Here is a 27,941-nt window from a genome sequence, read left to right as displayed (position 1 = left end):
CCTGCTTTTTGTCGAGTTTGGTTTGAACAATCTGCGTAGAAGAAATGTTTTATTTAGTAAATGTTCCAGATAGAGATGGACCGATCCGATATTACGTATCGGTATCGGTCCGATACTGACCTAAATTACTGGATCGGATATCGGAGAAAAATAAAAAATAAAAATAAAAATAAAATAAAAAAATAAAAAAAATAAAAATAAAAAATGTAATCCGATCCATTAAATATCACGAAAGCACCTCACAAAACTTGCAACACGCCGTAACTCACCTCAGAACGTGATACTGTTATACGTGATACTGCACGTCGGAGCAGTATGCATCACGTGATAGAGCGGCTGTGGCATGCGGGACCTGTCGGTGGTCTGGATAGCATTTGGAGCTTCGCTAGCAACCCGGCATTTCATCTCCGACAAAGTTATCCCCGAGAGAAGTAAAGCAAGTGTGTAAGTCCATCTCTGAATGTTTGTAAAGCATTCCTGCGTTAAGCTTAACAAACGATATATGGAGCGACTGCCTCTTCTTGCTGCTACTTCAATCATGAAACTGCTTAACGATCAGCTGATCGGCTTTTCTGTCGGGAGTCCGTGTCTCTTGTTTGCTTTTGGCCCACTTTGCACCAGAAAGAGGAAACCAGCGGCTGAACAACAGCAGCACGTTTAAGCTCTATAAGCTGTTGTTAGAATTTATTTAATATTACTTTCTACTCGAGGATCTTTTTCTACGTAGCTGACGCTGGTAACTGTGCAGGGGCGGATCTAGCAAAGTTTAGCCAGGGGGGCCGATAGGGCATTAACAGGGAAAAGGGGGCACAAAGACATACTTTTCTTTCTTATTCTCATTTAAAATGTCTAGCTTTTAATAAATAATTATCTGACAGCCAAAGTTTTAATTTGATGCAAAATGAATAGAAGTCCATTACTGTATATAGTAACTATTAAGTCTAATATATATATATATATATATATATATACCCTAGTAAGCTATAGTACTTTTTCCTTTGGGAAGGTACCATCTGTGCAGTCTGCAATTTTGTTGAAGAAAGATGTTGAATCTATTTAATATTTCTTGAAAAATAATTGATTTCTGTGCATTTTTTTTTCACACTGCATCAAATTAAGGTTGATTACGTCGATTAAGCATCATGAGGTGGAGCGTGAGGGGTGGTTCCCTATTTTTTATTTATTTATTTTTGTTGTTGCTGGGAGTTGGAACCCTATTAGTTAGGTTGCTTAATATTTATGCTAAGTACTCTTTAAAATACCAGAATAGGGAGGATGGTGTAGGTTTAAGTTTATTAGATTGATCAGTATTGCTGAACTATGAAATATTTTTTTTGGATACAGGTATAACAGAATAGCTTTAGTGTAGTTGTTGTTTTAAACTTGAGTATGAACTTATACAAAATGCAGCAAGATATTTAAAAAACAGTTTTGTTGATTAAAAAACACTATATCGGATTCATATCGGTATCGGCAGATATCCAAATTTATGATATCGGTATCGGTATCGGACATAAAAAAGTGGTATCGTGCCATCTCTAGTTCCAGATATCCACTTAATTATCATTTTTACTTGTATCTTTTTATTTTTATTGTCCCTTAATTGCTTTAGTTTCTCTTGTTAAGTGTTAAAATAGTGCTTTATCGCTATTTCCGCTCACAGGATGACTCCAGCTTTACAGAGGAACTCCGGATGTTTATCCGAAATGAAGTATCGAGGATTTTTGAAGGTAAAAAAACAAAAAAACTGAGTTTATTTTAATTAGTTTGGAGTACTTTTATTTTTTGTGTTGTGTTACCTCTAAGCATTCTTCTCTTGCTTCACAGAGAAGCTTTCTAGCAACAGCGGGCTACAGAAGACACCTGCAGGCATCTTAGCGTCGCAGATCCAAGGACCTCCTGGACCTCCTGGAAAGGATGGATTACCGGGCTCACCAGGAGAGCGTGGACCTCCTGGTAGGATGGCAGGCGGAACGGCTGCACCTTAATGCCACTGCTGGAAAAATACTATAATTTAAATATGAATGAATGAATAGAAATAACACTTGTAAAACCTGATTGCTGTTAATGAAACATGATTAACTTTAATTTATTTAATGAAAAGAAATTATATATGTACTCCTATAATTACTTCAGCAAACACACCGTGTGGTTTACCGAACCATACATTTAGCCAATTATATTTTAGAGAGGAAAGCGTCACATTTTTGTGAGATGCACCCTGTTGGTTGGCATCTCGTGTTTTTGTGATGTTGATTTGAAATGTTGGAGACTGGCTGGATTAGAGTCGGGCTTACACTTGCACTTTGTGCGGATTCATGGGTATTTCTCTCTTGCATAGACCCATATATCAATGCAGACTGAGGGGCGGGGAGCAGAGGAAAGGCCGGGAGTGTGGTGCACAGCGGCTCTCTGGGAAATATGAAGACAAACGAAGAATTGGCTGTGAAAAAGAGAAAGTGTTATCAATGTGGACAGGAAAGAACCTCAGTATTGATACCTCACTCCAGGAAAGAAAGCCCCTAAAATGCAAAAGGAGCGTAGTCAGGAAAGAGGGTTGACATTCTTTTATCAAACTAATACAAATTTCTGACTGCTCATACAACACTAATGGTTTGCCGGTGCAGGCTTTGTACCTCAGACTTGCTTAGATTTGTACTGTGTCCGCAGCAGAACTATGGTATCGTGACTTTTAAAGAGGAGTGATTTGATTGTGTTGGTGCAGATCAAAAGCACCGCTGCATTGGCCGTTCTCTTTGAGCTTTGTTATCTACCTCACATTATTCAAGACCATTTACATTTTAACCCACTGCTATGATATAAAGGGCTGCTTTCATTCACGAATGTCTCCAAATTAGCCAGCTTCTCAACTCTAAATATTTGTGCGTTAATGCCACTGGCGTTTACACATGTCTTGGACTTTATTTTGCTTGTTTTGTTTTTTTACGCTTCCAAAAAAAAGTGTTTTATAGGTGATCTTTAATGCAGCTTTGCAATAAATATTTATTGAAAGCAAAGAGGAAAGTTATTTCCCTTGATAATTCAGAAATTCAACAACTTCTTAATTTTTTTTTCTTTGTTGACTTGGGCCTTGAGAGTTTGGGGTAATATTTCCTCATTATTTCTCGTCATCCTCCGCTGGAGACTGTGCTCCTCTGGAATATCCAATTTGACTTCTTCTCCAATATGCCGAAATGAATTGTTTATGGAGAAAAATAACCCCTCTGTTGAGTTCACAGTTTTTTCTTTTCTTCCTTTCTTCTGTCTTTGGTGTGATTTCACATGGGTGAAAGTCTCAAGCTGTTAAGAGAACGCCCATAGGGGCTCATGCTGGAGAACACCATTTCTTTATTTCCTACTTTGTTGTAATTAAGTGCTCATTTGTGATTCATCGTTCACTTTTGGGATCTTCAGAAAGTTTCTCTTTGATGAAAGCCATTGTGCTCAAGTGCATATTTCATCAATTTTGCTTCTTTTTTTGTGTTCTTGTTTTAACATTTGTTTTGTATTTCAATGCATTCTGTGTAACATTTATACTGAGTGAAACAAACATGTCTGTAAACTCTGTTTGAAAGCTGCTCTGTTCTTCCTGTGAGATGGACATATCAGTAAATAGAAAGAAAGTTGTTTTTTTTTCTTTCTTTTTTGTAAGACACGGTACGATTAAGTAGATGTGTCTTTTAATATTGTATACAACAGCGTACAACAGGTGCAGGTTCAATGAAGCATGAAAAACCACTGTTTGCCAGTATTATATTTTGTTAACTTACTTTGTCCATTAGTGCCCCAAGACACAATTTGTTTTCAACTAAGTACGCAGTGTGGCATTTTTCAATTTATCAGACTGCACCAATCCACCGTGGCCCCCAAGCTTATTGCCCTGTGTGCTATTCAGAAATTTTTTATTTATTTTTTTTGCTCAAGGTACAGTGCACTTTTCTCCATGGAACGTCTCCTGCCTGAATGAATGCCCCGGGCTCTGTGAGTGTTGAAAGAAGTCTCATTATTGTGGCAATGTGTGGATAGCCCCCCTTTTTTTATTTCTTTGAGATTCAGTTTTGGAGCATTCATAAGCCTTTTTTCTGAGATTTTCTCTGACATGTAAGCGTTGGAGCGTTTCCCCTTTGGGCCAAGCAGTGAAATGCTTGATACTCCTGTCAATGTTTCTGATGCACTCCATGCAGCCACTGGTTGTGAGACTCCATTACTTTAAGTGCCTCGTGGGGAAATATTTTTTGCAGCCTCTCAAATTCTTACTTGGTATGCTGCTGTTTTGAACTGTAGACGTACTGGTTTTTGCATGCAGTGAAAAAGCCCTTGAATAATATGATTGTTTGCATACAGTTAAAAGCAACCGCCTGCCTGGTCTGACTTGAAGATGCGCGAATGCTTTGAATTCTCTTTTGACACACTGAGCATGCTCACAGTTTGTGTTCTTTCTTGGAGGTACTCAGGCAGCAGCCAGTCTCCAGCATAGGACAGAGTGAACATAATGAGCATCAGAGTAAAGCGTCTGTCATGAATAGCCACGATTGTTTGCGGAGTTCACCTTTGACTTGGCCTACCTTTCCACTCTCTGAATGCCTTTAGTGACCCACGTGTCTGATCTCTGATTGTTAAAAGCCTCTTGTCTCTGTTTTGAAATCGTCAAAGATGTGATGTGTGCTGTTGTTAGAAAGCTGCACAAATCCACAATGCAGTTGTCTGTTTCCACTTCACCTACTAAGGGTGCATCTCTCAAAATAAGTGCATACTTGATACCTGACACTGCTGTCATCCTGATTATACATAATCGAGAAGCTGTGCAGTGTTATTAGGAGTCCGTTGACAAATAAAAAAGTTCCACAAGTGTGTCCTCATTTTGACACTTTGTCGTGCTTTGGCATTTGTACTAATCTTACTAACTGTAATTCAAACTGTGTAGAGATGGCACCACAACAGGACTGCTTTAAGTTTGTAGTATTTGTTTTCTCAGCCACAATGTTGTGTGTGTGTTTGTGTCCACAGGAATCAGGGGTCAGAAAGGAGAGCGAGGCCAGCTTGGACTGGGGTTACCAGGAGATCCAGGACCCACGGGGCCACCAGGTAAGAACACCTTATGAGTAGAGCCGTTTTAGTTTGAGTGTTTAATTTGATATGCTGTGCAAAATTCTTTATCCACCCCTCATTTGTTAGTATTTTGCTTCCAATGAGTCTTTCTGGTCATTTTTTTAAGTGTTCATGAGCAATAGTTTCCAGGCTTTCTAAATCCAGCAGGCATCTTGGCTTTTTTTTTTTTTTTTTTTACATTGGAGACTTTATCTATATAATACCTTACACCATCACCAGCAGTTTTACAGCAACTCTGAAACAAAGGACAACGCGTAAAGTCAAAAGGGTCAATTAAAGTGCTGAACATGCAGAGAATTACCACCCATCTCTGCTGTTCTCCTCAGTTCTATGGAGCATTTTACTGTCTTTAAGCTCATTGTTTTAGTTTTATGGACTGCAGAGTTACTGTTTTTGTTCCCCCTCACCTCTATCAACATTGTTTCAAGCCACAGTCAGCAACTGGATTTAGCATAGCTCATCATATACTGATTGCCTCTTTTGAGACAGTACTGCGTTTTTAAAATGTTCAAATAAGAAAGTGTTTTAATTGAAAACTCTCACTAACCATCAGTCATATACTAATAAAATGGCAGAAACTATGCTATTTGCACCTATGTATAAGGGCACTTCTGAAAATTGCCCTCCTCATGTTTTAATTATACAGCAGGTATTAAAATGATCAGGAAGAATAACCATTACATTGACCACCCCTCCTTTCGCCATTATTTATCAGGCTTTTTTAGCTGCCCCCAAGAAGGAAAGAAATGCGCCAGGGCTGAGTCAAGTCTCCAGCCTTTAATTCTATTTCAGCCTTCATTTGGTTTCTCAGCATGTTAGAGTCAACTTGGCTTCTAGATTGCATTATGTTCTCAAAAAACCCCTGTGCTCCTGCGACATAAATAGGACCCCAATAGAGGATGAATTTGGCGGTGAAAGAAAATGACTTCCGCTCTATAAAATGAACTGCTTGGTGTTGTCGTGAACAAAAGGAGACAAACCAAGATGTCAGCATGTCCTTTGGTTTTTTTTTTAGTTATTTTGCACGACAAACCTCACCATATCTTGATGGAAGATGAGGAGTGGGGTTAACTTGCTGATTTTCAGCCTGTGACTGTAGGAGTGTATGTATGCACATAATGCATGTGCAGGGGAAAGATATCTTGGCTGTAGCTCCACTGGAGAGGACAAATCACAGCTTTTGAAAGACATCATCTCTGTAGGCACACAGTTATAAGAAGCACCTGCAGCTCAACTGGTTGGGGGTTAGAGTTAAGCTGTAGTCACGTCTCAGGAAGACCTTGAAAGTGCTTAAACTAAGTGCTATCAACGAGCTGGCCCACTCCTCTGGTTTTCCTGGTGGTATTCTTGACACTAGCCGTACATAGAGCAGGTTCCCCTCAGACTCAGACTGGGATATGTGAGTCACGTAAATGAAATTTGCACAGCTTTGATTTATCAGTTATAATATAATAAATACATAAAATAAAGGGTAAGAAATCTGTCTGGCAGGCTCCACAGGTCGATGAATCAAGGCACTTCTAATTAATCAGTATTTTCAAGTTGTTGGGTTTTTCTTTTTGAGAAGTGACCTCATACTGTAGTTGCTATCTTTGCCTCCACGTGTTCGTTCCCTGATGTGCTCTGATGGTAATTAGACCTGAAGGTGCTGCTGTTGGAGTGCATTAGTTCTGAATTGTGCCAAATTAGCAGGGTAAAGCTATCAGCTGTACAAAGCCACTTAAACTTGTTGTATTAACAAAGAGAATTAACAAACTGGAACATAAGGTACTTTAGATGATTAGGGTTTTTTTTCCTGTATCTTTCCACCGCCACGATACTGTGGATAGTTTGTCTGAGCACTTAAGCAGTAGATGGATGTGGCTCTGATGGAAAGGGCAAGTTGTGTTTTCGCAGGGAGGTAAAGGACAAGGCAGTACCTGCAATTCTCTTTGTACAAACTATAGTGGAGGCAAGGCTCCCTCGAGCTGTGAATGGGTTGACTGATGTAATGGACACTCCTGTGGCAGGACTGCAGTGGAGGGCTTGTTTTTGTTTTTGTCTCTTGTCTTTTTTTTTTGCAGGCTTTCTGAGAAAGAAGGTGTTATTCTTGGTGTTGTTTTCGTATGTGAACAATATACGAGAGACCATGAAGCAATGCAGACCGCTTTGACACTTCAGCAAGCTGTTGCTAAGTAACATGAGATACTAATGTCTCATCGGCCGCGATGACCTCACCATATCAGACAGCGAGGATGTGTTCTTCCTCTCTCCTCCATTCTCATTACAGAGAAACCGGAGAATTCATTAATTGTAAATGAGATGTCCTCAGTTCTGAATGATCCTCCAATGCAGCTATATAGTGATCTATTGATACTCACTGCAGTCCCACTTTGCATTACATCAGAGGAGCATTTCTCAATTAAATGAAAGTAAAGAAGAAGAAGAAGAACTGCGACTGTAATTACAGACTGATTTTTTTAATTGATTTTAAAACTAAACAAATTAAATGCAATTTCAAATGTTCTAAAATAAAAAGACCGTGTAGAAGCTGCACCTAATATTTGTTTTTTTATTTTTAATTAGCCTTGCAATTAGTCTTTCACGCTTTGAGAAACTGGAAGCAGCAAACCTTAGAATGGCTGAGTCATTTTCTGATCAAATATTGACTAAATTAACTAAGCAGGAAGTTTTATCTCTTGTGCTTTGAAATGCTGATGAATAATTCTCAATAGGAATTGTCGTCTGCTTGACACTTGATTTCAAAGACACTGCTGGTTTAAAAAAAAAAAAAAGTATACATTAGTGAATATAAATGGAGCAGATCTGCTAACAAACCAAAGGTAAAAATCTGCCTGGTTCTTGTTTTAATTCTTCTAAACATGTGTACAAAGGTAACACTACCCTGGATACACTGGCTAACCTTTTTGCTTGTAATTTGCTTTTAAGTAAAATAAGAATACACAATTCCCCGATGCTTATTTCCAGTGGTGAGTTCAATTTAGGACTTGCAATACATTCACGATAATAAAGAAAAAGGTCCTGCTAGCCAGCCTGCTCGTTAGTCGAAGGAAATGGGGAAAATGCAACTTTAACAAGAAATGGCTTGAGAATAGTGATTTATCTTGGTGGTTAAAGCTGGCGGCTGGAAATACTTACAAAGCAGATTGCTCTGTGAATGGAAGGGGTTTCTTTGTCTTTGTTTTAACATTAATAAACCTATTTGTACATGTGTTTGTACAACGAATTTATCTTACCACACTGCTAATTTTGAACTCGTGTAGCTTTCTTTACTTGGAGATAGTATACTTTTAATACTCCGTGCAATTTCGAGGTCCGTGTGAGTGGTGAGAGCGGGACTTCCAGGCGATGATCTAAATGTAGCAGAAGCACTATAATGTTCACAGCTGGCTACCCTCCATTTGTGATTCTGTACAGCTCGCCTGTATGGACAGTGAATGGCTGTGAGTGTTTGTGAGGGGAACATGTGCCTGCTTTATCACTAATTGAAAGCTCTTCTGAATGATGATAAAGTGCAGCCTGGTGCCGTAATTAATGCACTCTAATTCTCTGTGAAGGCCCACCTGGGATCTCTTCTCGGGGCCCTCCTGGCTCTCCAGGGCCCCGTGGACCCCCCGGTACTTGCGACCCCAGCAACTGTCTTCTTCCATCTTTGTGAGCCCAGCAGAGGGGTTTGAGCTATTACGAAGACAGCCATCCGGCTCTGAGCTTAGTGCTGCAGCCACACAGCAGGGGAAGTCGGAGAGACTCACCGCTGACCTCTTTCTTTTTTTCACTTTACTAAAACACTCAGATGCTGTCTGGGTTTTGTTTTTCTGGGATTGCTGTTGGGTTTGTTTTGAATACAGCTGAAATCTCTTTGCAATGCAGTACTTTTAAGTTATTTTCCTTTTTTTAAATTTCATATCCTCTACTGTGACGTGATGCATTCCTTGTCAACTCTCATGTCTTTCACGACCATGAAATGACTCCTGTCTGAAAAAAAACACCATCTTAATTATGCGTTTGCCTCTTTAATGGGCATGTCTATGCACTCTTCTGTTCGCACTCAGATAAGCTGTTGTGCCGACCGAAGGTACATCTCATGTTTCTGTGTTCTCGTGCGTGTTTGCACGAGTTTCTGTGCGTTTGAGGAACAGATTAGCTGAGCGAATGTACTTATTGTACATGGAGGTGTGAGAAAATAGCAGATTTATGAAGCGCCTTATGTAACCAAAGTGCAGCCGACGTGTCTGATATAGAAATTATTTATTTTAAGCCGCATTCTGCAAGAATGTATTTTCAAAATGGTCACAATGAATGTAGGAAATGTAGCATGAATATTGAGTGACGTTGTTACTAGAAAGTGGATTTTCGGATTACCTGTAATCCCGATGGAGTCTCTGGTGACACGTTTGCGTCGTGTACAATGATCACTTTTAAAAGAAGCTGCCGTATAATTGTCGGTTAACGCGTCTTCCAGTTTTCTGCAAGTCACGAGTTGTTAACTGAGCGCTCGTCGTAAGACAAAACCAACAAACAGCTCAGTGACACTGTTTGTCTGGAGCTTCTTTTTTTAGCCTTTTACATCATTTTTCTCCACATGAAATGAATGTAATTTAAATGGCGTTTGTGTTCAGTGATTGTAGCGTGACCCTTCATTTAGCTTTACTGTGGAGTTAATCTGTAAATATTGTGTATTTTAAATTTTTGTTTTTCCTTTTCATTTTTCTTGTGTAATGGGGTGCGTTAAGGGACCTGAAAACATCATTTTCATCCATTTTTTGTCATTGTAACAACACGTTAAGGTTCTCACCTGTCACACAGTGCTGCAAATTATTAACACATATTGTTTACAAGGTGTCGTGTATGACAATTCCTCTGGTTTTTATGTATATTTTTGATTTTCACAAACACAAAGGAGATCAGAATACTACACTACAGCTAACAGACGCATCAAACTTTTCATGTACTTGAACTTCCTCGTAATCGCACCGTGGTGTTTTTAACAGTTGGGTTTCAGGGAGCTTTGAGACTGGATTTATTTATGTGCTATGAATTTTCTGAAACCTTTGAAGCCTGTGCATTTTATCTAAACAGGCCGTGTAACTGTAGTGTAGATCTTGTGCAGAAACACACATTTTAAGAACTTAAGTACGCTAAAGATGACAAAGGAATTTTTTTAAAAATCCAGCATTTACACATTGGATTTTAGTTTATTCACTTCTTTAAAAAGTTTTTGTTCTTTCAAACTTTATAATCTCACTAAACAATAACTTTTTTGTGTAGAAGAAAAAGATAATTAGCCTGTAGTGTATATTGGTTTCCTCAGGTTTTCATTTTGAGCTCTGTTTAATTAGAGCTTGATGCAAAGGCTTTAATTTGACTTTTAAAGAGTCCTGCTGTGATTCATGTTTGAAACGTTCTGTGTGTGTATCTGAAATTTTGTGACATTAAGAGCTCGGTTCTTTCTGTCTCTCCTTTAACATCTGCTGTTTGACACTTTTTTCCCTTTGTACTTCACAGTCATTATTCTTCTCTTATACATGTAAATTTTAACTCACATCTTACAGATTTTTTTCCCCCTTTTTTTTTTTTACATTTTTCTCAGCATGCCAGCTTGGTTTTATCTCTGCTAAATTTTATCAGACTGGGTGGGTTTAATTTTAGAGGAGTACTGAATCAAACGCTTGCCACAAACTTCATTTGTGAGTTGAAAGAGCCCCCTGCTGGACATGTATTTCATTGCTTTTGTAATGTGAATGGGAAACTATTATTCTTTGCTTTTGTAGGCCACATAAAATCCCCTCCTTCTAGGGGCTCCTGTCTTTTCATCAAAGTAATTTTCATATTCGGTTTTAATGGGTTCCCGTCAGAGACAATAACACTGACCTTGATGAGATTCAAATGAGACAGCATCAGCAAACTAATGTGACCTAAACTTTTTCAGCGTGCTGATGAAAGCACCTCCCTCCATATATTGAATTTAGCTTCAATTGATATTAATGTGCACCAGTTTGTGGCTTCAGTTTAGCTAAACAGCATAATAAGTAGGGAGGACACAAATTGGCTGCTGATGACACAGCTCACTTCACTAGAAATTTAAAGCCATTCATATTACTCCAATTGTTCTAAGTGGAAAATGTCAGATGAAAGCAAACTCGTGGACGGAGTCATTGAAGGTTGAAGCGTCCTAAAACAATAACACCGCTTTCATACGTGCACGTGTTTCTTTCTTTTTTCCTTCTTTTTTTTTTGCATATTCTCCCCAGTAATGTAAGTCGATCCGGTTGCCACATGTGATCTAATCTTGTAAGCAAAGCCTGTAATGAGATGTAATATGTAGCAGACTCTCAGCGTGGTCCCTAGGATTAAAAATGTCTGCCTGCTGGTCTCAGTGAAACTGATCTCTGCTCTTTTATAAGCTCATGTTGTGCCGTGTGACTTCAATGTTTGTTCTTTGTTTGAACACCTACCTCAGTCTTGGTTTACCACAACTACATGATTAGATTTGTTGTTGTTGGGGGGGAGACACCAAAACAACTGTTGCCTTTTAACTGAAAAAGCGAATGAAAGCCTCATGTCTATGTAAAAACACACATATTGCAGTCCTGTTATCAGCTGACGTGCTGATGGGATGACAGAGAACAGGCGCGGTGATGTTCCTGTTGTTGGGGGAGTGTAAGGGGGAGTGGGGGGGTGGTTACCAGGCATCAGAGGTTATACTTTACAGCCTTCTTTGCAGCTTCTTTCATTTACACTGATTAATGGCATCTGCCTTACACGTGTGCAATAAATGTTATTCAGTGCGTGACTTCCTTGTATATTCTGCACTTACACTTCTTTTCAATAAAACTTTATTCACAAACCTGATGCTGTTTCTGTGTTAATTATTGTTCTTTTGTTTTGGGGGGTGGTAGCCAGTTTACTATTTCAACATGCTTTTTTTAAATGTGGTAGCGTAAATAGCGAGGGATATGTGTCAAACTAGTTTGGAATTGAACTTATTTAAGCAGCTGTGACATCAGAGAAACAACTGAGGCAAACATTGTCACTGCAACAATTATTTAGTAGCTGCTCTGGAGAGTTTTTGACTATGTCATGAGGAAAAGTGCTTATTTCTTAGAAGAAAATGGAAATTTGTACCTCTGTAACTGGGAACGCACCATCTGCTGCAGAGGATCTGGTGATGTGATTGAAAGGTGCGAACAGCTGGTAGATTGTGAGACTGTTTAGTCAGTTGTGACATTTGTATTTTATTTCATTTTTAACTCCGAGGTTCTTGGAAAAATGGTTAAGAATCATTTCCTGATACTCTTTACAAAATATATTTTTATCTTTAATCACACCGGTATACAGAATAAATTAAACACTCCATATGCTGTCCTGTGTATTTCTTACTTTGATGATGGTTTTCCCTCATCCTTCAAACATACTCCCACATATGCACAGCTGTGCTCTGTTGTCATTCTTTACAATGAGGTAATATTTCACATCAGGGGGTTTGTAGGGAATAGAAGTAACCACTGTTCAGTTTTTACAGATTTACACCATACAGCAAGCCTGAAAAGACAGTCAGAAATGTAAAACTATATATTCAAAAGAGGGTATCAGAAAGGTTATCTTTGGAAGATCAGCTCATAGAGACCATGATGGTTTGAAACCCTCAGCTCCCCCAGCTCTCACCCCCAAAAAAATCCTCATCCTGATTTAATTTAGTTAATTATTTGAGATGTTCTGGGAAAAAGTGGAGGAAAAGAAAGAGCTTTTATTTCGGAAAACTAGTTAAGGGAGACCACAAAAAGAAAATTCAGGCAGAGGTACAAGGAGAGTGGGATAAACAACCATTTCTGGTCATTTTTATATGTCGGAAATGGGAGCACAGTCCTGAATATATCAAAACAGCTCTCAGGTAGAAAAAAAACACACCAGAACAGGCTAGATTTTTGCAGCGCATAAAAAAAATATATATATGTGTGTGTTTTTCCACGACTCAAAGAGGCTGGCTGCTTCTGATGGAGATGTGGCTGGCACAAAACATGCTCGTAAGACAAGAGGTTAGCGAATCAAAGGCACTGTGCCAGCTAGAGCCCCTGGGAAGAAACTGTGAAAAATGCTGTGTGCTCAGGGGAGATAATTCGACAGTCTTTCTGTTCTTTGCCAGAATGTCTCTTAGTTTCCTGCAGGTCCCTTCACATCCAAGGACTGCTGCGCAGCTCCTGCCTGAAGGTTGCAGGCTGATGGGTCACAGTAACCATTAGGACCGGCTGGACCCGGAGGCCCGGGCACACCGAGCTGTCCAGGAATGCCAGGAGGTCCCCTCTGCCCATCCTGACCGTCACGGCCATAGCCAGGCCTTCCCGGTTCCCCTGTGATGACAAAATATGCTTTACTTAATTGCTGACTTTAACAAACAGGTTAACATTTATCCTTAATGTAACAGCTACTCACATGATTTATTATAAAAGACTGTTGGTTGCTTTTCAATAGATTAGATTTAGCAATGTAGGCTTTATTATTTTATTTTTAGGTTGTTTAACTTTTGTAATGTGTAATTGTGCATGATGATAGTCATACAGAGATAAAAATGTACTCACCAGGAAGTCCAGGTGGTCCAGGTTGACCTTTCGGTCCTCGAACAATGGGTCCTCTGGCCCCTCTGTCTCCCATGTCACCTGTAAGACGTATTATATAATGATATATAATTTATTTACAAAAAACAAAAAGAAAAAAAGAATTGTGCCATTGTTTTGTTTAATGTCTAATTAAAAAGCAAATAAGGAGAGCGCGTTCATCACCTTTGGGTCCTTTTGCTCCCATCTGTCCTGGTGGCCCTTTGAGTCCTGGAAGGCCTCTTGAGCCAGCATGCCCGGGGAAGCCGTTGTCTCCTGGAGGACCAGGAGGCCCCGGTGGGCCAGGTTTTCCAGGTAAACCAGCAATGCCAGACTCTGGCCTCCTTAAACTAGCAGCTAACTGAGTCAGCTGTTCTGTGGAAGCGCAACAGAAAGATGATGAACCATTAGGTGAAAAACAGTCACTGAATGCTTCTCAACAGCTCTAGTTGATAGTTGTCAAGGGCACTTTCAAGGCATAACACTTGAGAATAAATCATTTGTCACCAGAAGGCTCATTTCTAAAAACTAATGTCACACTTAGGTCCGAAACAATTCTCGCGTGGGAGCTCTTAAACTTGAGCACTGGACACGATCGAGGTGAAAGTGTGGTCATGATATCCCTCAAGCCTTTCCTGCTTTTAACCTTTTTCCATAGGACACCAGTAAATTGAGCAGAAAGGAGATAATATTCTTTATTTCAACCAATCAGTGACAGAAAATTTATGTTCATGGTGCAAAGGATCTAATATTAAACTCCCGTGGCTCCCTTCTGCACGGTATTTTGCACTTAAAATTCCAGTTTTCTGGCTCCTGATGAAAATTCATGCTGTAGCTGCTCGACTGCTCTTTTTTTTTTCCTTTTTTTTTTAAAGATTTCCTTCCCAGGCAGACTCTTTGCTTGGAGCAGAGGAGTGTAGGTCTGCTGGAGGTGAAATTAATTTTTCAGCACATCGGGTATAAAATAGTCATGAGGATAGGAGATGAGTTGTGAAGACGTAAGAGCAAAAGAATGAAGAGAACAGAGGTTGTGACTTCGGTGAAACATTTCTAAAACTCGGAGGAGGGATCTTTCATCCATCAAATAAACAAAGGCTGAAGCTTATTTCATGTTTTGGCTATGAGACCTTCCCTTTTTCAACTTCAGAGTATTCAGCAACCACCCGGATAAATGAGAAAATGCAGCCGTGGCTCTGTGTGTGGTTGTGTAATGAGGCATTCTGGGACGTATTAAAGTCATGAAATGAGGCACGGGGGAGTGATAAATGGGGTCAAAGGCCTATCTTTTCTTACCTTGCATGACTCGCATGCAAACTTGTTTGATGTGCTGATCACTTGGCTGTTTACCCTAGAAGGGAAGAAGGAAAAAGATGACTTAATAGATTTCATGACAGAGTTTAAGGCATTTAATGCAGAGACTCAACAGTGAAGCAGACCATCTTAAAATGAAAGATTATTAAGTCCTCTTTATGTTGAGAAAACACTGCTGTTCTTAGGCTTATATAACAGGATTAACAAACACAAAGTGCACAGTGGTAGAGCAGAATACCAGGCTTACTTTCTCCTCTCTTGAAAAGTTGACATTTGTGGAGATACAAGTGTTCCCCTTACAACCTCACAGGTGTTGAATTTGAATTTGGGATTTCACTGATCTTGATAAGGAAGCATTCCTTTTGCTCACCTCCCTGTAGAGGGATGCCAGAACACCGGCAAGCCGGGGGCAAGTGGGGATTCACTTCACGCAGACTGAAGTATCAGGTGGGTAGTGAAACAGTATTTCAGGAGCATCTTGAATTTTGGAGTTTAGTGTACTCACTGTTGCTATATGACACTCGTCTGTGTTATTATTTATTTTGCAGTATTATTAGTATATCAAAGCCATCAAAATAATAAAAGTGTGTATGGCTGTGATGAACCCTATATTAACTTAAAGCTTAACAATGTGTTTTTTCATTAACCTGCTTATTATTATTCTGAGGAAAAAATATGTGAGATTATATAATTACTTCCTAAATACATTTTAAAAAATAAATACATACCTACATGCATAAATTTATTTCTAAAAAATAAATGAATGGCATTATGACGCAGTGAGCTCAAAGAAACAACGCCCGCAGTTCAAATCTAGGCCCAGGTACGGTGGCGCTGGGAGGTCAAAAGTACTGCAAAGCATGTAGCTACAGTATATAATGAATCATGTGACTAAAACACACAGTACCTGCATCTTTTTCTCCCTCTCCACAAATGAATCTTCCGCTTCTTTTAAAGCGTCTCAGAGCGATCCTGCACATGCTTTGGTTTCTGTCAACTTCTGCACGTCACGTTATTGTCTCCTCAGAAACATGCCTGTTTTGTTTCGTGAGCTTTTGCAGCGTGTTTTGTGTGTGTGTGTGTGTGTGTGTGGGGGGGGGGGGGGGGTTGTTTTGGGGGGGGGTTTAGTTGCAGTGTATTTGACCTCTCAGGGCCACCATAAGTCTGTTGTATCCTATAGATGTATCATTTCACAGTCTTAAAGTTTTGTTCAAGTTCTATCTGAGTATTATCTTGTTTTTTAATTCACTTATTAATTATACTTAGAATTCTTTGTGGCTTTTTTTTTTTAAGTAAAACACTAAATATACACTGAAATCATTGCATTATATGGATTGATCGTGTTTTTGCTTACTAAAGCTGTGGAAAATGTGGCATGTTTGCATACTCTGTAACACATAAGGCAAATCCTTGATTCATTTTAGAAACCACTTGAAGAAACAAATGACAGATAATGAAATTTTAGCTGGGTTCACATCACTTCTGCTGAAAACCATTTATATAAGACAAAATTGTTATTTTATGTAGTAACATTTATTTATTTATGTATTTACAATTTGACTATTTTATTTATTACATTTACAGTTAATTGTAAGCCTTAGGCCCGAGAGTTTGGTTCATGAGTGGTAACTACTTTCTCTTGGACCTACCGCAGGACCCTGTGTTCCTCTGACTCCAGGTGGGCCTCTGTTTCCCTGCATGCCCCGTGGTCCAGGTGTGCCAGGTGGTCCTTCAATGCCAGGCTGTCCTCGACTTCCCTCGGGACCTATTCTGCCAGCCTCACCGGGGTTCCCAACCTAAAAAGACAATAGCTTTTAGACTAGAAGCATTTTAAAACCTCAGCACATTGTCAGTCACTCGGCACAAAAGGAAAACGGTGATGCTATTAAGGTTAAAAACAACGAATTTCAACTCACTTCCCCTTTAGGGCCGGGTTCTCCCGAGTCACCCTGTGACAAAAATAACAAACACAAATGTTGGAAACATTACAGATGTGCTTTGGTAAGAGTGAACGTGTAAAATATGTCAGATTTATCCTGTTAGTGTTAGTGTAACCACTTACAACATCCCCCTTTTCTCCTGGATTTCCCTCATCACCTTGAACTCCCTGTGAAAAGAAAGGAAAAAGTTTTCAAATAATCTATGCAAAGAAACCCATTTGTTATTTAAATTCAGTATTTTCCTGTTAAGAGAGAATTAATTCATTCCTACTTGCTCTCCTTTGGGTCCTGGTTCTCCACGATCTCCCTGTAATTTATAAAAACAGATGAAGACGCCATGCAAAACTCAGAAGTACAAAATATTCCATTTGTATACTCTAGAGGGAGCCGATCAGCTGGTTGTTGCTGATTATTGAGTCCATTTTTACCTTTTTTTAGCATTTTTTAAGCAAATTGTCTGAATTTTTTTATTTACTTACCCTTTCTCCTTTTATTCCAGGCAGACCAGGAGGACCTGGGAGACCAGGAAGACCAGGGTCACCTTTGGGTCCCTATAAAAAAAAAATATGTACATCGGAGAAGTCGAAACATTTAAGCAAGGATAAAGAAAAAAAAATCTCCAGCACAGGCCCCCTTGACACCATGCTTAGAAGTAACTGTCGTAAAGCTTAGCATTGCTAGTCATTCTCTCCGGCGTGTTTGTGTGTGTGCCATTCTCCCTTTGATCACCGTCCGGCTTTCTGAGGAATGCCAGGAGAACAGAGAGCTCTTTCAGCCCGCTGCTTGGTCTCCCCTTACTGTGAAAATAGACCTTGTGTGAGATCTGGCCTCCATCTATTCTCTGAGACATTCCAGCTAAACAACAGCCAGGACTTTAGAGTCTGAAGTTTCCCTCTCTTTGGTTTCTTTCATTCAAAGTTTTTTAAAAAAAATCTATAGATAATTAAGGAATGTAGTCTACCAGCTTTTCTACTGATTGCTGTTGTTGTTTGCTGGGGACACATTGGCTGCCAGGCCTTTTAAAGTGATGCATTTTCCCAAATAAGGTAAGAATGTAAGCTAAAATAAGCTAAAAAAAAATAAAAAATAAATGTTTTCCCAATCAAAATGATTCACTTAACAATTACAGTCTAATGAATTTTTCTTCATAACATACCCGGGGACCTGGCTTTCCAGCGGGACCTGCAGGACCTTGCTGTCCTCTATCTCCCTGTAGGTCAAAAAGAAGATGATAAGAAGGTGAAATGGAGTAAAGTTTAAATCTAAAGCACAAGCATAACAGAAATTCTTCTTGGGAAAAAAAACACTTACAGGCTCACCAATGGGCCCGACAGATCCCAGCTCTCCCTGTTCTCCACGCTCACCCTGCAGTAACACGATACAGTGTCATAACAGAGGTGACACTAGCTATACTGATGTTTCCACAATCCCTGTTCATACTTACGAGTTTGCCAGCAGATCCTATTGCTCCAGAAAGGCCTGGGTTACCAGAATCTCCCTGTATAGAAACATCAAAGCTTATTTCAGATAGTAACAATTTAAGAGAAAAAATAATAAAAATCAATTAACAACAGAAAAAACGTTTTTTTAATATATTGATCAGGGAAAACACCTTAGGGCCACTTGTGCCTTTTGGTCCAGGTACACCAGGCAAACCCTAAAAACAGAGGACATGCATTTATATACGACACTAGAAAAAGGAAAACTGCTTTCAATCAGAGGAGCAATGTACCATTCTTAAAATGAACATCATCATAACAGTAAGAGAGGATAAAAGCTGGATTAGTGGATATAATTACATTTTGACACAAATAAGAAGATAATAACTCGTAAGGCTTTTGCAATCATTCGAAATTTCAAGATGATTCTCATAAATTCCCTAAACTTGACACATCAAAACTCTGCTCTGGCAGTTGTGCCTGAGGATGACAGTAATCACTACCTGACAGCACCGTCCACTATGTGCGCACTGTGTAATATTCATTATAAGATGCGACCCAACAGTTCTTTACTGAAATGTAAACCCAGAGAAAATATGTGAGCTTAGATAAACTGTACCCGTTGAAATGACTTAGTTGTGACAGTTTGAGTTCAGAGGTCATACTCACCGGAAGCCCTTGAAGTCCAACCTCTCCAGGGATGCCTGACTTCCCAACGCTTCCCTACAGGGAAACAGAGCAAAAGATTAATCTACTGAGAAAAATAGATGTTTACTTTCTATAATATTGCAAGTTATAACACAAGTTACAACTATTAAACAGTGTAATAATGCTCAACCTTTGCTCCAGGCATTCCAGGAATACCCTCACGACCATCCACACCTGGTAAGCCCTGATGAGAAAGGAGAGAAAGAACAATGCATGGTTTGCTCACAATGTGCACTATCTGATAATCACAGGATTATTTGTCATCACTGATACAACACTCACAGACTCGCCCTTGGGACCTGGAACACCTGTGAGTCCTCTTGGTCCTTGAGCACCCTAAACAACAAAGCAATCCAACGGTCAATAGTTTCTAATGGCTGTAAACAAACAGTCTAGTTATTCTTATGTTTTATTTATGAAAATATTCATATCTGTGATGATAAAGTGCTGCTGCTTACTTGTTCGCCTTTAGGCCCGGGTTCACCCATAACACCTCTTTGGCCTACATCCCCCTGAAATAAGTTGTCAGGTTATATTTACATGTCATCTTTAGTTCAAAGCAATCTTATTTATGTAGCTCCGTTTTACAACAAGTCTGCCAAAGGGACTTATATACAATATAGCAAGGTAAAGACCCCTCAATATTCAGGCAATCCACAATGAGCAATAAGAGAAAGAGGAGAGAGAAAAAAGGAACGTAGAGACCGAGGAGAACAAACAGGACAAAATGCAAACTATAAGGAAGAGTACACTAAAGGTAATGACATTCAGTATTTGCATATAAACAAATCAGGAGTGAAAACAGGGGGAGTGCAGAGGAAATGCTCAGTGTTTCATGGGAAGTCCTCCCAGCAGCCTGGGTCTATAGCAGCATAACTAATGAATTGTTCAGGGTCACCTGATCCAATGCTAGCTCTAAGCTTTAAGAGATTTAAGCATAATCATGAAAGGAGAGTGGATACTTGTCTCCCAAACCCAAGTTCAACTTAAGAGGAGCATGAACCCTCTGCCTCTCATTCTAGTTTTGGTAACTTTATGAACCACAAATGTATTTACATTGAAACAAACTTACAGCTGCCCCTGCAACACCCTGTGGACCTGGATCTCCATCAGGACCTCGAGGTCCCTGCCAAAGAACAAAATAGGTATTAATATCATTTAATTACAACACTTTACCAATTAAATATGATTGATCTTGATTCTTTTTTTTTAGTAAAGTCTTTTTACGATATTTTAAGTACAATAAAATACAGCACAGACTATTAAAAAAAAACAAGAAAACAATTTAAACACATGATCTTGAATTTTAAATCTAGCTAGTGTGTTTGGGAAATGTTGTGGCAGGTCATGTTAACCCTGTGTTGGTTTTATAATGTGGCATATTATAAAACCAACACGGTGTTTTTTAAATCAGTGACATGTCTGGACTGCAATCAGTTAAGCTAGCATCCACAGTCTTTAACTGTGTAGCTATGCTACTGTAAGACATGGGAGTAGTTTGGTATTGTCTTGCTGAAATAAGCAAGACAAAATATAATTTTGTCTTGTCCTAAAATATAATATATATATATATGTGCAAGTTACCCATGTTCCATCAGTTGTACCGATGTCACACCGTTAATACCATAAGCAATGCTGGCTTTTGAGCTAAGTGCTAATAACAAGCCACACGGTCCTTTTGCTCAGGAATATATTCCAACCACAGGATAGTTATTGATCATTTTGTTTCAAATGAACTGCAATTGAACAACATTTTCTTTTCACTTTGCATTTATGGATGCAAGAAAAAAAAAGGTGTTTACTGCCAACTGTTTTCATAAGTGCTTGTGGACGACTGCAGCATCTACACTATAGAATAGTGTCTTTTTATTAATGCAGTGCCCTCAACAATCTTATTCAAGACAAGACTCGTTCAATTTATTCATGTTACTGTTCGTTTGCCAATCAAATAAGTTCATCTCGTTTTAATTGCTAAACTTTTTTCACTTTATTTGTGACTACTGGTCCACTTTTTTAATGAACTCATGGTATCAAATTCAAAATGAACTCATATTTTCTCCAGAACTTATATTTTATCTTTTAAGAATATTTAATTTCAAAATTAGGGTTTATTTAAATGATTTACCAATTACTGTTTACATACATGGTGTCGTGGGCTTAAAAATGAAAGAAACATTTACCCTCTCTCCCTTTGGGCCCATCATTCCCATAGCTCCACGAATTCCCTGAGGTCCCTGGATCAACAAACAGGTTAAGCAGATGCCTGGTGAGCATATTAACAGAACACAGAACAGTAACAAACAAATTGTAGCTTGAAAGACTCTTAATTCACTGATTAAGCACTGTATCTCACCCTCGGTCCTTGGGCTCCAACCTCCCCTGGACTTCCCTGCTCTCCCTCCGCGCCCTCGATGAGTGAAAAAAGAAAGAAAATCATTTGAAAAGCAATATTTAGTTAATCAGATGAAATATTGGGCTGCAAATTTAACTACATTATAAGAGTGTGGGCATACTGTGAACCGTGATGGCACTGGCAACCTATCAGCATGTTTCTTTTGCAGAAAAAAACAAATTGATGTTGCTCTTATCCACCGTGTGTTAATTAGAAAATAGGGGCAGCCATTCTGTAAAGTGTTTAATACCCACTTCTTAATGGATTGCAAGTGGGGAAACCAGACAAGCATTTAACCGGTCCCCAGCTTTGCAAATTACAAATAATATATTTGCTGCCTCTGTGGTACACCCGAGAAAGCATATCCATTAAGACAGATATTTATCAGGACCAGAGCAGAGCACATTTTCTCTTGTTAAAAAGGGCAATTTATTCTTTTAAATATGCGAATCAAAACCAGCAATTAAAATATGTAAACAATATATGAAATGTTACATAACAAGCCGAAACTAATGCAGTCAAACAGGTCAGCCGCTGCTTTTATTATGAGAGAAATTAGTAGTGCTTGATCAACTACCATCTGATGTAAGATTCAGAATTCATATTCTTCTATTTGGACAATATTCTTGCTCTTCAAGAAGATAAAAGTTATCTAGACTGTTAAATCATTCAAAAAATGTCTTGATTTTCTGGTGAGCGGATTTTTTTTGAGTGAATGAAAAAATAGTCTTCATGTTGGGTGAAGGTTGGAGTCGGGTCATATGTCATATGTAATGTGCAATTTAGATTACCATTGTCTCCTTCGACTTCAAATGTAAATACACCCCATGCTTTTATATAAATAGCATTGCTTTCTACATCATGCCAGTTTCTTCCATATAAACGCAACATTTACTTATTCTCTACTTCAACATTACTTACAAATATCGTGAGATAATACTCTTAAAGCCCCGCACAGTGCCGTTCTGTTGTTAACTGTAAATATCTTTGCGTGTGAGAGTTGTGTGAATTGCAGGCAGGCAAAAGGCGCCTCAAATGAAACTTTCAGTGAAGGAGAAAATCACTCTCAGTGAAGGAGTGCAAGCTGACAGTAAATCATATCCTGGCATGGGGGTGATAAAGGGAGATAGCCCCAGACTCATTTCCATTTATATAGTGCGTGGACACATTACAGGGAGAAGCTAGATCTGCTTGAATGTCATTTCGAATAAATCATCGCCCGTGCATGACAAGGAGTCAGAGAAATTACACACAAGCTTGTATCACTTCCTCTTGAAATTGAGCAGCACAAATAATCCTTGTCTCAGTGGTGTCGGGAATCAATTTTTTAAAGTTTAAGTCACGCGCATTTTTTCCCCCGATGTGCAACGTTGTGACAGTTGCGGGGGGAAATTCGGTGTTTTTAGTGATTATTTACACAGTTATAGGAGTATAAATTCACTTTGTTTATGTGCCGAGTGTTTATATCAGTTCATATGGCTAGGCATAGTCGTGGAGTAGATTTCAGTTTGCAAGCATTAACATATTTTACCTTGTGTCCTTGTTTCCCAGGTTCTCCTGCTTCACCCTTTGCACCTTTGTGGCCCTAGAAACAAGGCAGGCCAAGGCTATTAAAACAACAACACTATTTTGGGATACTAATGTGATTTCAGAGCAAACAAAAGTGACTTCTACTCACCTTCATGCCAGGAAGACCAGGATGTCCCGAGGTCCCAGGTGGACAGGAGTTGGGACACTAAGCAACACAATAAAAGTCAGAAAGTATTCCTAAAATCTAGTGTAAAAACAAAACAAGAAATACGGAAAGTAATTTTACCAGATCAGTGCTGCCAAGCACTCCAGAAGCACCCTGAAATGGAGTGAAAACTGCAGTTAACATTTTCATAACTCAACATCATCAGTGATTAGAGGAGCTTGTAAATACGCTAAAAGAAAGACAACAGTGTTTATTGATGGCAACTAACCAATTAAACCTAATGGCTTTAACATGTACATCTAGAAAGTTTGGAAATTTCATCAAATCCCAAATGAACCTTTAATCACTTACTCTGGGCCCTGCTGGTCCACGAGGTCCCTGTGGCCCTCTCACACCCATAGCCCCCTGTGATAAGAGGTGTAAACACATCAAGTCTACACAGGGAAGATGTGCACATGGTGTATAATTGCTAACATGCAAGAGGATAAAAGTACAGCAAGGCATTTCTTGCTGGTAATGTTGCAAACCAACATTACCAGCTTACAATTTGATTTTCGGAATAAAAGATGTGGATTATTATCTACAGAACACAACCAAACTATTAACAGGGATTTTTAAATCACTAGATTTTGACTCTGATTGTGTCAATTATATCGGTATATAGAAAATAAACTGTAGCACAGCTGGGTCACAGGAATGTGGATTTTTTTCTTTTGGATATTTAATGTACTGTTTCATGTTTCATAGGACAAAATATATTTACTGTGATTAGAAATGTATATTATGATTTATTTTAAAAAGCCAAAAGTCCGTCTTTGATTGAAAAATATGATTTACATTTTTGGGGGTTGACTTTCTTTTTAGACAAAATAATTATTTGTAATAAAAAGAAAACTGAATTGATTAGATGATACTTTCAGGTTGGTAACAGTGTGTGAGTGTGAATGCATTCTGCATGTGCACATATATATTTTGTCGCTTTATAGGGGTATTAACACATCATACCTACAGGGTGTAGAGATGCACAATGCAACTTTTATATGTTTATGTATTTTTGGTGGTTTACGCATTTGCCTAATAAGCTAAAGAGCCCTGGTGAGATCCTGGAAGGATGCAAAAATCCTTTTGAGGATTTATCAGTAAGGGCTGCCAGATCAAACATATGGAGCTACCTGCTGTGGCTATTTCTTGTGAATAAGGAAATGGCTGTAACAGTAGTTTCTTCTTCTTTTATATTATCAGTTTGTAATCATGAAAGATACTTGTATCCTCTTGTATCCTCCTCACTGTCTCAATAAAAAAAGAACGACAATGGTCCTTTTTCTCTGCCTCTACTCACAGGTGGTCCAGCTTTTCCCAATTCACCCGGAAGTCCTCCAGGTCCCGGAGGCCCCTGCTCACATTTCAGACCATTCAGTATTATTGACACATGTTGAATACAAAATAATTTAAACTTTTAGAATTACAGGAACTTGTATTTGTTGTGTAAACAAATTACTTACAAGGGGTCCATCTGGCCCAACACCCTGAGGAGACATACAATATGATTCAATATGAGTGATGTACAGGGTTTGGTGAACATAGCAATGACTTAAACACTAAAATTTAGACAGCTTCTATATCATATGACTTCCAGGTGGCCTCGATTGGCTATTTCCTGTGACTGGTGGGGTTCAAGAGGAAATGTTACTTACAGCTGCTCCACGAGGTCCAGGTTTCCCAGGTTCCCCCTAAAAAACAAACATAAACTTCAGGATTAGGTATGAAATTCCATTTTCAGGTAAAACTGAGCTATTTGAGCCTGCAAGCAGTTCAAATTAACATTCCTTCAGTTCATCACATGACTGAGCTGGGCAATGTTTAGCCTAATGAGGAAAGATGTTGGGGCTTCGTGCCTCATGGGGATTACACAGAAGACTTGCAGGATTAAGTCTCATTTGTCATGAGGAATTGGTTTATGCACTGCGGCTCTTTCTGCCATGCCAAAAGACTGGACAGCAGCTTGGCACCATTTCACTGACAGTCTCTGAAGCAGGAAAGCAAAGGCTCATTAGTCACTCACTTTCTGTCCGGGGGGACCGTCAGGCCCAGGATCTCCAATGGGGCCTGTCAAACCCTGCAGAGAAGAGTCATCGAGTGAAATTAACACATCATGGCAAATCTCAAAACAAATCAAGTGCCTGTTTTGCTCTTATATTTAAAAAAGACACTTTCAGAATTTAAATATGTTGCTTATGATGTCAAAAGAAAATGCCTTTCACCCCACCATCCCAGTCGATATTTCCAAATTGATCAGCTGATCCCCATATGTTACACCATCAAAATACTTGTGTGGGAGGAATTCTGCTCTATTCTGTCGGAAGTGGGAATAACTTGACTTTAACACCCCAGAATTTTAGTTCACGCTTCTCTGCTCCGTCCACAAAAGGGTTTTCAAATTATCAAGCACACAAGAAAATATAAGCGCCAGGTCAGAGGGCAAAACTTTAGGACTGCAACATTCCTCCGGCTCTTTTCAAACACGACACTGAAAGAAATCATTCCACACTGTTTTGAGAATTTTCAACAGGAGACACCAACAGTGGCCTGCCAAACAAAGCTCCTATTGTTTGTCACTTTGGGTGCAGTTTCTATAGGCAGTGACTTTTTTTTATCTTGTATTTTGAATTAAGTAACTGATTTGGTCTGTTTAAACTTCTAAAGTGAAAGTGAATTCACCTAAAGACCAAAATGTAAGCATAAGATGGGCTTTTGTGTTTTCCTAACCCACTGTTAAACTCTGAAAGGAACCTAAAACATGCAGGCCGTGATGCAAAGGAAACTGGGACTCGTTCATCCTGTCAAATAAATTCCTCAAATTTTTGCACACATGCCCTAAGATCCCCTTCTACATCTAAAATTTCACTCCAAAAGTCTAACGTGCAAACATGACCTATTATGTGGGAGGAACACACCTTGTGGTCCCACCCCCTTTGCAGGTTTCAGGGTTTCTTGATAACTTTATAAAATAATGCTGATCCTAATAGTACAAAATATACTTCACTCACATCATTTCCAGGAATTCCAGGTAATCCTCCAGAGCCAGGTTTACCTGCATCTCCGTCGGGTCCCTAACAAAGGTTACAGATATTCAGTGAAAAAGACACACAATTGATACGATTACTTAAATCTCTTACTATATGTAATACTTACAGGAGGACCGTCTTCGCCATCGTCTCCCCTCTCTCCCTGAAACAAAAGAGATTTAATACTTTCAGGGGTCCAAACACTGAACTATTTTTAAAGTGTCTGACAGATTATACTGACAATGGTGAAAAACTATAAGCACTTACAGCAATGCCGTCAATTCCTGGGACACCTGCAGGTCCAGGGGGGCCAGGGGGTCCTTGGTTATTCTATGTATAATGAAATTAATTGTAATGTAATAGGAAAATATCTGATTACGTTTCTGATAAATACCCAACAATTTTGTCCCTCTGACAAAAGCCAATATGAAAAGAGCAAGAACAGGTGCACTGCCATGTTATAGACAGGACTGTCTCTGAAATACTGAAACAGAATTTCGGCTTTAAATTATTCAGTAGCTGACAAAACACTGAAACAAAGAACCAATTTAAATGAAAGCTGAAAATCTTGCATTTTCCACAACAGATTGACGCTCAAACAAATTAACCGAAGAAAGAAATCCCAGTCTAAGCATAATTGCAGGTAAATTAACTTTTTGTTTGACATGCACGCTTGCAGAAGAACTTACCAGCACTTCTGCCACATCTGTCTACAGACATAATAGAGAAAACAGGGAGAGAGAGAAACATAATGAGACTTACTTGAGAGGAGCAAATAAGGACAAGCTGCAAGAGCAGCACCAGAAATGGCCCTTTAATGCGCTGGGCCCCTGTCATGATCTCCCCTGTGCAGGAAAGGTAAAAGTTGTAGTCCTTTCTCTGGGGTTTGTTAGGTTGAAGGAGCCCCCTGTAAAATAACCCAACTGACTCCGGCTAGAGCTGTCTAGACAGCCAAAGGTCCCATAGCTTTCAGTGGCTCATGTATATTCATACAATGACCGGTTACAGGAAGTGATTGGAGGGTTTGCAGGGGAACACCACAGGGAGGGGCTACATTGCTGACACTACCAATAGGCAGGATCAGCGGTTTATTTAACCTCTGCTACGACCCAAAATGAATTTTATTCAACATTTAGTGTTACCGTTTATCTTTATATAAGAATGAAAAAATTAAATTAAATTAAAGACACAAAGAGATCATCGTGGTCAGCAACTTGTTCTGTGAAGCGCAAATCCTGGTCGTTGTTTTGGCCCATTCCCCCCTCTTCATTACAACTGATCATTCTTACCGATGCCCCGCCTGGGAGGTCATAACATTCCTCCTTCCGGGCTCGAGTCACATCGCAGTGAATTAGCATTGACTGCAGTTCAACCTAGAGAAATAGGAAAAAAATACTGTTAATTAGCACAATACCGTGAAAGTACAGTACAGTCTGTGTCCCAAAGGTTAGGCCCTTTAATAATATATCGTCAGTTAGGATAAGACAAAAAAAAATATTTAAAGAATAAAACCAAAAAACTAAAACTATCGAATAAGTTCATGCTTATGGACAGGGAGCGTATCATAACATAAACAATTAATAATAATAATAATAATAATAATCAGTAAAGTTTGGATGAGGAGACCACAGACTACCAAACAGGATGTTGGAAAACCTTGCTAACGGGCGCCCGGAAGGAAGAACTCCTG

At 39.1% G+C, this 27,941-nt stretch overlaps 2 protein-coding genes across 7 annotated transcripts in view; one reads left to right on the top strand and one right to left on the bottom strand.

The window, feature by feature from the left end:
- Positions 1 to 11,953, top strand: part of LOC113035410 (collagen alpha-1(XIX) chain) — a 103,359-nt gene extending 91,406 nt beyond the window's left edge. For 4 of the 5 annotated variants that reach the window (XM_026190953.1, XM_026190955.1, XM_026190954.1 and 1 more), the window contains 4 exons: positions 1,664 to 1,730; positions 1,828 to 1,956; positions 5,008 to 5,085; positions 8,667 to 11,953. In XM_026190953.1, the coding sequence (XP_026046738.1) occupies positions 1,664 to 1,730; positions 1,828 to 1,956; positions 5,008 to 5,085; positions 8,667 to 8,767 (375 nt within the window). In that variant the 3' untranslated portion in view covers positions 8,768 to 11,953. Of the gene's footprint in view, positions 1 to 1,663; positions 1,731 to 1,827; positions 1,957 to 2,341; positions 3,627 to 5,007; positions 5,086 to 8,666 lie in introns of those variants that run through there. The other variant, XM_026190957.1, reaches the window with a different exon arrangement.
- A 371-nt stretch (positions 11,954 to 12,324) lies between these two features.
- On the bottom strand, positions 12,325 to 27,911 carry col9a1b (collagen, type IX, alpha 1b). 2 transcript variants are annotated; one of them, XM_026190849.1, is made up of 34 exons: positions 27,908 to 27,911; positions 27,541 to 27,624; positions 26,941 to 26,961; positions 26,519 to 26,581; positions 26,379 to 26,414; positions 26,234 to 26,296; positions 25,249 to 25,302; positions 24,881 to 24,916; positions 24,689 to 24,712; positions 24,526 to 24,579; positions 23,538 to 23,591; positions 23,307 to 23,339; positions 23,169 to 23,225; positions 23,022 to 23,075; positions 21,452 to 21,505; positions 21,279 to 21,332; positions 20,171 to 20,224; positions 19,557 to 19,610; positions 19,381 to 19,434; positions 19,229 to 19,282; positions 19,060 to 19,113; positions 18,564 to 18,608; positions 18,396 to 18,449; positions 18,263 to 18,316; positions 18,108 to 18,161; positions 17,431 to 17,502; positions 17,223 to 17,258; positions 17,074 to 17,118; positions 16,928 to 16,960; positions 16,661 to 16,807; positions 14,994 to 15,048; positions 13,887 to 14,075; positions 13,686 to 13,763; positions 12,325 to 13,457 (listed from the first exon to the last, which is right to left on the bottom strand). In XM_026190849.1, the coding sequence occupies exons 2-34, from the start codon at positions 27,607 to 27,609 to the stop codon at positions 13,261 to 13,263; spliced, it is 2,055 nt and encodes a 684-aa protein (XP_026046634.1). In that variant the 5' UTR covers positions 27,610 to 27,624; positions 27,908 to 27,911; the 3' UTR covers positions 12,325 to 13,260. The 2 variants fall into 2 exon arrangements, with proteins under 2 accessions (XP_026046634.1, XP_026046635.1); XM_026190850.1 differs by lacking the exons at positions 26,941 to 26,961; positions 27,541 to 27,624; positions 27,908 to 27,911 and adding an exon at positions 27,014 to 27,271.
- Between the last annotated feature and the right edge of the window lie 30 nt (positions 27,912 to 27,941).

The sequence above is a fragment of the Astatotilapia calliptera genome, chromosome 13 (genome assembly GCF_900246225.1).
Source record: "Astatotilapia calliptera chromosome 13, fAstCal1.2, whole genome shotgun sequence".
NCBI lineage: Eukaryota > Metazoa > Chordata > Actinopteri > Cichliformes > Cichlidae > Astatotilapia > Astatotilapia calliptera.
Note: the sequence above shows the minus strand (reverse complement) of the source record. Positions and strands in the feature narration are given on the sequence as shown.